The sequence below is a fragment of the Micropterus dolomieu genome, linkage group LG01 (assembly GCF_021292245.1).
Source record: "Micropterus dolomieu isolate WLL.071019.BEF.003 ecotype Adirondacks linkage group LG01, ASM2129224v1, whole genome shotgun sequence".
NCBI classification, from domain to species: Eukaryota; Metazoa; Chordata; class Actinopteri; order Centrarchiformes; family Centrarchidae; genus Micropterus; species Micropterus dolomieu.
Genome location: NC_060150.1, coordinates 21,845,995 through 21,855,835, shown reverse-complemented (window position 1 = coordinate 21,855,835; position 9,841 = coordinate 21,845,995). Strand labels below are relative to the sequence as shown.

General features: G+C 37.4%; 1 protein-coding gene across 1 annotated transcript in view; it reads left to right on the top strand.

Moving 5' to 3' along the window:
- The window catches only part of reck (reversion-inducing-cysteine-rich protein with kazal motifs), a 116,356-nt gene that overhangs the window by 29,365 nt on the left and 77,150 nt on the right, over positions 1-9,841 (top strand). Inside the window, exon 3 of the mRNA XM_046061402.1 lies at positions 5,712-5,786. Coding sequence (XP_045917358.1) covers positions 5,712-5,786 — 75 coding nt within the window. The remainder of the gene's footprint in view (positions 1-5,711; positions 5,787-9,841) is intronic.

The window sequence follows — 9,841 nt, the reverse complement described above, 5'->3', positions numbered from 1 at the left end:
TGACCTTTTAATGTCTGCTGATGAAGGCATGTGCTCAGTCCTGGTACTCCTGGACCTTAGTGCTGCTTTTGACACCATTGATCACAACATCATGTTAGACAGACTGAGGCACTGGGTGGGGATCTCTGGTACTGCCCTAGAATGGTTTTCATCCTACCTGTCAAATAGGAAGTTTTGCGTGTCTGTAAACAACTATGTCTCTTCGTTCTGTCCAGTTAAATGTGGTGTGCCTCAGGGGTCGGTCTTAGGACCCATTTTGTTTTCCTTGTATCTGCTTCCTCTTGGACATATTATCCATAAACATGGCATTTCTTTTCATATTTATGCTGATGACACACAAATATACTTGTCTGTCAGATCCACAGACCCTGGAATGCTGAGTTCACTTAACAACTGCCTTTGTGAAGTTAAAAAATGGATGTCAAATAATTTCCTCCAACTGAACAGAAATCCTGGTCATTGAGTCCCAGCAGATGGCAAATCAAATACTGCCATCTGCTGGTTCCCTAGTAAATCACATTAAGCCTGTGGCAAAAAACCTTGGTGTTTGGTTTGATTGAAATTTCGAGCAGCACACCACAAAACTTGTTCAATCATGTTTTTATCAACTTAGAAAAATTCGATCTATGTTAACTTTTAAGGACACTGAGACCATTTTACACGCCTTCATCTCATCACGCCTGGATTATTGCAACAGCCTTTTCACCTGTTTAACCCAAAAATCTATTGATCGACTCCAGACTGTCCAGAACTCAGCTGCCAGGCTTTTAACCAGAACAAAAAAATATGACCACATTACTCCTATTTTAGCTTCATTACACTGGCTCCCAGTATGTTTTAGAATTGACTTAAAAATTCTATTGATTACTTTTAAAGCTCTTCATGGCCTCTCGCCTTGTTATATTTCTGATCTTTTAGTCCCATACACACCAGCACGTACCTTGAGATCCTCGGGCAGAGGTCTTCTATCTGTTCCAGAGTCTCGACTGAAAACTAAAGGGGACAGAGCTGTCAGGGCCCCGAGGCTCTGGAACAGCCTGCCGGAGGAAATCAGGTCAGCTGAGTCAGTGAACTCTTTAAGAAGTACCTTCTTAAAACATACTTTTATAGGAGAGCCTTTCCCGATCTTATTTGACTTTATTTTATCCCTTTTATTTTATTGTATTTTACTAATTTTATATTTATCTTAAACGTGTATTTTAGTCTTTTCAATGTTTTCATGCTTTTATCTTGTATTGTTTTTGTATTATTGTCTCTTGGGTATTATTGTCTTTACACTTGTTAAAAATTGAATCATGAATTCTAAAGTAGTGTATTGCGCACTTTTAATTTAAATGTACTGCTATATACACCAAAGTGGAACATCATGTGGTTTGTAAACACATTAAACAAATAAGGTGCTTTATACCAGCAGTATTCCCTTTATACAGTGGCAATAAAATATTTCTTGTAAATCTCAACTTAAACATTAATGTCAGGACTCAACGTTAAACTTTTTTGCAACTAGCCCCACCTTCTGAGTAACAGGTTAACATATATAAAAACAGAAACATTGGAAACATTTTTCTTTTATCAGGGAGCAGCATAAACAGTCTATATTCAGTAGGAATTGTCTTATGATTATTTCCAGAAAAATTTAAATGCCATCAGTTAACATGTAAGTTGTACTACATGTTACTATATAGTATAGTATAGTATATAGTTATTATGCAATTTAAAATAATTTTGATTAAATCTTTGCACAAATCTTTGCCATATGCTGAAAAAATGGCAAATTTCAATATAAGTCAGTGAATAGGGGAGAGTACGTACAGTGACACAGGAACCATGTTGATGGGACAAAATGAGATTTAGTTCTTTAAAAAAATTGGGCTGATTTCCAAAAACAAAAAGAAGTTTAATTTATGGATTTTGTAAATCCTTTTTCTTTTGGAAGAAATTAATTTAGCTATTTTCCAGGTTCAGGGTACATTTACTTGTCATATGACATGATGTAGAATGCATTCTACAACACAGGTCGGCACAATAAAAATGTAAATTATAGCCCTCTTTACAAAACACACACAGAACATACAGTTGAGGAGTCTCAACTGAGGAAAGAAGCTGTTCTGATATCTGGTGGTGCGACAGCAGATACTTCTGTACCTCTTACCAGACAGCTACAGGGTGAACAGGCTGTAAACAGGTGAGCACACAGCCCTAGGGGGCCCCTTTTTTTTGGAATTTGCATACCAGGGTCCAAATCATGATTTTGGTAATGTAAACAGAAAGTATAATATTGCCATGGAGACAGTGAGCAGAGTTTTATTTTTATTTTTTTAGCAGTATTTTTATTTTTTTTGCCATTTGGTATTCACCAATGGCTGCTCTAGGAAAAGTCATTGCTCTAGCTCCAGCAGCTCCTGTTTGCATTACAGACGACAATCACCTTGATCTTCAGGTAAGATCTGAAGTTCTAAGGAGTGTCTTTTGTTCCAAGATTTATGGACATGTGTCAATAATGGACATTGGAGATGCTGCCATTACTGGAAAGAATGAGTCGCCCTGATTCCAGGAGGGTGTGATGTTAATGATGTCTGTGTGTTAAGCTTTAAGTCTCTCAGAGACAGGGTGTGCTTTTTATTGTGTTAAACTTGTAAATGTTTTATTGGGTATCTACATGGTTTAGTCTTTTGATAGAATTAGTGTGAATGCTGACTATTGTTCATCTTTAATTTGACCTCTTGTTATTGTTACTACTACTACTTCTGCATGCTTTGAGCTACAGAAACCATTCAAATGTTAAAACATTATGCTCTTTAAGGACGTTTATGCTTGTATTCTGCCTTTTTTGTATTTTTTTTATAATGGAAAAAAATGGGGAAAATATTCAAATTCTGTTCAACCTAATCCACTTTGAAGTTGTTCTACCTCTGCATACTTTCAACCATATTTTATTTAAGCTTTAAATTGGTTGCTTGAATTTGAACTGTTAAAGTTCTATTCAGGTTATTGGTTTCACAGCCTGGGCAAGTAGTGGCAGAGTAGACAGAGCACCACATAACTGCAAGGTATGTGGTTCGACCCTAAACCAATTGGGAAAAGAAAAAATCACTTTTAAGATAAAAAAAAACGATTTCAAACCCCAAGTTTTTTTTTACAGATATAGTAACTGAGCAGAGAGAACAAGAAAGAAGGACTTGTTAGAGGCAAGGTCCAGGCCCAGCTTTATTTGTCAGAAACTGTGTGAGATGCTTATACTGTTGCAGTACTAGAGAAACAAATATGTGAAGTAATTTAGGATTTAGTAAATGTATGATTAATACAGTCAAATCAAATCAAAGTCTCTGTACCATATTGAATTGCATAGCTTATGCTCATTCTTTTGCATCGTGTCATATCGCATTGAATCGCATTGTGTTGAATAAATTTGTGTAGAATCATACTGGGGTAAATTGTATTGTACCACAGTGGTACTTGCTTCATATGTGTCTTTAATGTATCGGACTGTGGCAATGCATCGAGATGCATATCACATCGGCCTAGAGATGCTCAGAAGTATTTGAGCTGGAGTCAAGTCAAGTCTCAAGTCAGTCATGAATGTTGTATCACCTGCTACGTTCAAACCAGGCTGCTTAACAGCTGCAATTAATGCAATTAATGACAGCTTACTGTAAGTCAACCTGATGTGACATGATCAACAGTAAACCTGTAACTAGGGGTGCAGCGATTACCGGATTTCACTATTAACCGCGTTTTAAAATGTCACGGTTAATTAATCGTAAAAGCTCCCTACACCAAGTGTTTCTGTTACATGGAACTTACATACACGAAACTGTGGCAACTTGCGCAAAACGAGGAGGGGTGCACCAGCTTAAGTGTGGTGTTTATCAGAGGCTACTGTACACTGGCTAAACTATGGCAGAGGGACCAAACTGTGAAGCTTTAGCTCCACCAGAGGAACGGCTGAAGTCAGCAGTGTGGGAGCATTTCGGATACACCAAGTCTGACCAGGGCGATACTGAAGATGATAGATCACCTGTTCAAAAACTTGCCGTTAAAAGGTTCCTGCTAAAGGAGAGAATAACTACATTAAACTTGATGCAGCACCTGCGGGATCACCACCCAGCTTTGCACGCTCAAGTAAAGGTAGGCCTAGTACATTATATTAAATAACGTAGCAAGTTGGTAGGGAATTAAATATAAACGTGTCACTTACAATCGATGTCGTAGTGGTGAGAGTCGGGCTTTCAGTGCAACGTAAACAAACAAAGCAGGTGTAACCTTTCAGACCCACCTGCTGCGCTATGAGGCCCATTTTCAATGGCTTGCGCTGCGCCAGGGTGGTTTGTTGCTGCGTCGAGCAACGTGCACCGCACGGCGAGCTCGCGCGCATACCAGTGTCGAAACAGTTGAACTTCCATGAAATTTCCCCTGGAGGATAAAAGTTAATATTCCTCTTATATTAACAATAGTTACATATTATAGAAATATAATTGTTAAGGTTATTAAATATTAAAACTCAACTTAAGTCATTACTAGTGTTGTGAAATTAATTAATGCATAATAATCGTGAAACCGTGATTATTTCGTACCAACAAAATCTGTAATCGTTGCATTCCTACCTGTAACCTGTTTTTCACAGAGCATAACCATGTAATGTGCAGTGCAATTAATGACAGCTTAAACTCCTGTAAAGGCTCGTGCAGGCTAGACGACTTTGGACGATGGACGTGCCGTTCACACTACACAGCTTGCTGTCTTGAGACGAGAGTCTTGAAGTCGTTGTAGCATTCACACTAGGTGACTGATCGTCTGACAGCGGCTATGTCACCCAACGCTGGTCTCCAAACCACGTTTTATCAAGAAAACACACGTGAAATGTGTAACGGAAAATGACGTGAACCTACACACAAAACAGCTGTTGTTTGTTATTATAGAGATACCAGTTATAAAGACAAAGAATCTGGGTGAAAGAATGGATTAGCACACGCAGGTAGCAGGGATTGTTTTGTGTTTGTTCAGCTCCTTGGCAACAACTGGGAGTCTGACAGGTGAGCCGGCTGTTATGCTCTTTAACGACATTTATATTTGCTTTTTCTACTTTTTATAATTGTTTAAAGCACAAAGTATTTCTTCTTTCAGCCCTTTTAGTCAATTCATTTCAACTTCCACATTTCAACATTCACATGCATTCTCTACTTTGGATTTTGATTGGATGTTTACTTATAGTTGCCTACGTTTTGACTTATTTGTATCATTATCCTGAACTTATTTAGCTTTTTTTTCTGTGAGGTTTGCTTGTATGTGAGGTGTTCTTTACCTGCAAAAAAAGCTCAACAAAGACCACTAGAATATTCCCAAATTCTAAATTCAAGAAAATTGTTAAATGTGACAAATTCTATTCAATCATTCATACCTGCCATTTAAGAATGAATTTGTTTTCACATGTGGTTGCCTAAGGCCCCTGAAGGGCCATGCAGAAATGGAACAATTTTAACTTGTAGAACCCCCATTTCAGTTTTATGTAGCTCACATTCTATCTTATACTGTTCTGCACAACTCAACTCAACCAATTGGAATTTGAAGACACCAATATCCCACCCCTCGATGGAAAATAGCACAATGACATGTAAAACCTTTCTATCTTCTGCTCAAAAGCCATGCATAGGCACACATCCATGGATGTAGAATGTGCTATATTAATTCTGTATTTTGCTACTGTCTTTCAGCTTGCAACTATAAAAAGTGAGTCTCGCCTAAAGCATCTCCTCCAGAGGTTACCAGGTTACTGTCCAGAGTCTTTGGTGAGTCCACTACCTATATTACAATACTAGCTATATTTACATGCACAGACAACTCCCTTCTTAACCTGGTTGGAGTGCTATTATTTACCAATTCAAATGGATGTGGTGAGATGAAACAGCCTGAATTGGGACTCATAGCATTGCATCTTGCTGCTTTGTATTGCATCAAGAAAGGTCTAAATCATACAGAACCTTTGGCTTGATAAAATTAATCTTAGATGTGCTGAATGACAGATTATGTATTAAGGGGTTACCTCTGGTGTCTTGGTTATGCTGTAGTGGTTCGGTGTTCAGAAGGGTATTCGCCTGTACACAAACTTACCAAGGCTTTACTCCTGACCTGCTCCTTGGATCCTGTTATGTTCAGAAAATCTGATCTAAACCCCAATAGGTAATTAACTGGTCTATCAATTTACTGATGGCTAAACCAACAAGATACCACTGACTTTTCTTAATGATCTTTAGAGACGAAATCTCTTAATTTAATCATTTAAAAAATAATAATATAAAAGTATTTTCATAATCACTTTATCTTTTATGTCATTTGTCAAGCCAGACATAGCAAGCATTTACTGGTTCAGACTTCCCTTATGTGGGGATTTGCTGCTTTTTACCATCTCTTATGTAATCTAAAAGTGAATCTTTTTCAGTCAAAACAAGCGCTCTGAAGTCAGTTTGGACTGTATAAAATCCTGATTTTTCACCAATTATATACAAAACAAATAATTGATTATTTTGAAAAATAAATGAAAAGGAAATCATAATGAAAATACAATAAATACAGTCCGTTTCCAAATGTTGAGTCACTGTGTTGTAGAGAGGTTTTTTAAATGTATTATGTGCAGAATCCATTGACCTTGTAAATATACAACTCCTGAATTTAGGCAGCAGATACCAACTCCTGTCACCATACTACAGATTTAGACACTGTTAGTGGACCTAATGCCAGTTATGGCAAAAACAAATTAAACATAGTATTTTAAAGGTTGTTGGCAGTTACGCTGTTGATCTGAGCTAATGTTAGATAGCTGTTCACTTGCATTAATAATTAGCTAACATTAGATAACAGTAACACATTTTCTTCAAACAGTTCAATTCAATGCAGTTCTCTGTAAAACTGAACTTGCACCCAATTTGCATGCCTTTTCAGTAATAGAGGGAACCAACATAGAAGAGCTCAGTCATTAGTTGGGCATTGGTGCCTTTAATTTGCTGGATCAAAGTGTGTTTTATCCATTGCCGCATATTGTAAAAATTATAACTGAAACTACAAAAATCTTAATCTGTTGTTTAAAACATTGAACATATTTTCGAGAGTGAGTAATTATTTATGATATTAATGGGAAATGAAAGGAAAATGGTTCAACTTTGAGCAAATGTAATGTTCTGATGTTTTGTTGTGTTCCTGATGGTAATCTCTTGGCCAGTGTTAAGACAAAATTAGTATCAACTCTCTAATTAGACTTATAAAGGAAGTGGGTTTCTGGTTGTGAGCACCTGGTTAAACCACACAATCTCTCTCTCTCACACACACACACACACACACACACACACACACACACACACACACACACACACACACAAGCTCATTCCTTCATCCCACCATGGTAATTACAAAGCAGAGAGGCTGGTTTGGTGCTCGTCTTGTCTCTCTCCAAGCAGCCTATTAGAACCACACTAGTAATTACACTTAGGCAGTCTTAAATGTTTGCTCTCATTTAAAGATGTGTCCTGTTCTCATTTAGCTGAACTGTTGCAAAAACACTGTAAACTATTTACACACATTTACAGTACATGCATGATGCACATGTATGCTGATAAAGTCACATATGCATGTAGAATTATATGCTGTTTACATGTTGCCCATTAAACGTCTTTAATAAAAATAGTGCTTAAAATTATGCAAATATTCATCTGTAAAAGTTTATTTCAGATGATATTCTAATATAACTATGGAAATATGATTTCCTAAGATGTAACTGATAGTTAGGTTTATATTTGCATTATATTTTAGAAATAGGGCTTAGTGCTGTCACAGTACCAATATTTACATGCAGATTGTGGCCCGTAACTCAATGAAAATTGCAGTGCACATTTGCAGAGCACCATTTTCTTAGTAAATCTGGTCCTTAGTCATGAATAATGGATATGTTTTGATACTGATCCTAAAAAGCAGAAACACTCAAAAGCAGTGATAAAAAAGACTGCTGTCAGCACACTGAGAAGAACAGAAAGACCAACAAAGTAAAGAAAGGCATTGAATTTACCTGAAGCTGTTTTCTTCCAACCGAGCCACACAACACATGGCTTCTGTTATGGAAAACTAGAGAAGGCTTTAATAACAAGACGAGGTAGGGCTTGACAATATGGCCAAAAATGTTAAAACTAGGTCTGAACGATTTTGGAAAATAATCCAATATTACCAATATTGCGATTGCGATTTAATATGCGATTAATTTTATATAATATCATCAGCCTACCTACAGGTCACAAGAACAACTAGGTTTACCACAGTGTGTTATACAAAACCCACAGTTCAACCACCAATTAATGAGTCCTTATCTCAGTTCAAATCTCTTAGTCCATCTTTCTGTATCCCAGTAAGCAAACAAAAAATACTCAGTTTGAGGTTCAATTCAAAAGTTGGCCAACGAAAGTAAAACCAAGTGACGCCTCTCGTGTTTAATAGACAAGCTTAGTAATTCTCAGACAACACCGTAGTCCCCCACCCCCGCAGCCTGCGATGCTGGTGGGCTGTAACTCGGGACAAACTGCACCTCTTTCGGACTTGTGCGTTTGGTTTGAAACGCCGTTTCACAGATATTTCATATTACCTCACTACACGTGTCTTTCTGTTGTGCATTTTTCCTGTCCGTCAAAGCGGGGGATGCCCCGACGATTTCACCCACCAACACCACCACCCAGTTACCCGCGGGTGGCGGCCGCTACTTTCATTCCCTGTATGACACCAAAGTTTCTGTCGTGTCAGCTTCTGTCAAGCGTAAGGCCATTGTACAACAACAAGTCAAGGTACAGCATAAGGTGGGAAGTTGATGCTTTGTCTGCAGACTTCTTTACTCTTGGGTGTCATGTGACCAGAGTGTAATCGCAGCCTTTGCGATTAGAAAATCTCCTTTTATCACATTGCGATAATATCGCAAAGGCAATTAATCGTTCAGCCCTAGTTAAAACAATAAAAAGTTTCATATCTTTTGATATCGATAATTATCATAAGTATCAAATTGTTATTTCTTTCGGGTTTAAGTATATATATATATATATATATATATAATTATTTATAATATATAATTGTTATTGAAAAAAATTATATCACAATAATTATTGTTGATGTTTAATTGTCCAGGCCTAAGAGGAGGTAAAGGACGTAGATAGTGATGAGCGGGAAAGTTCAGTCTTGTCCCTAAAAACAGTAGTTTGACTAAAAGAAAACATCATAGCTCAGTTTGCTCAGTTGTCATGGAGATGATTTAATTGTCATCATGTGACATGAGTGCAGGCTGATAGGAGCACGGTGTACAGGAAACCCACTGACCAGTATCTTAACATTAACTCTAACCTTGTTAATGAGGAGGAGGATAAAGATGAAGAGTTGTTGCTGGTCTTGGGGGCATTCAGGGACAACAGGTACAATGAGTGGATGATGAGAATCCAGACCTGATTTCAGACTAGGATGGATACTTATTAATCAACAGGGACCACCAGAAGCATCACAGTGGCTGGACTGACAGAACAAGTAACCAGAGTCTTCAAGTTATGAGAATCATCAAACTCTCCGGAAATACTACTATTAGTGCTAAAATAAAGTGCTAAATCATGTTTCAACAAGGTATTTAAAATGTTAAACTGTCACTTTAAAAAGAATACGGAAAACTGAGGAGGAGGAAGACGCTGAAAACCCTAACAGGTTGTAATAAGGCATCCAGACTTCATTCCATACGTCCATGTAACTATGCACATGTACTGAATGTTTAAACTTTATTCATAGTTTTTTTATAATCTTCTGACTGTGACAGAAACACTGTTTAGTTGGTATA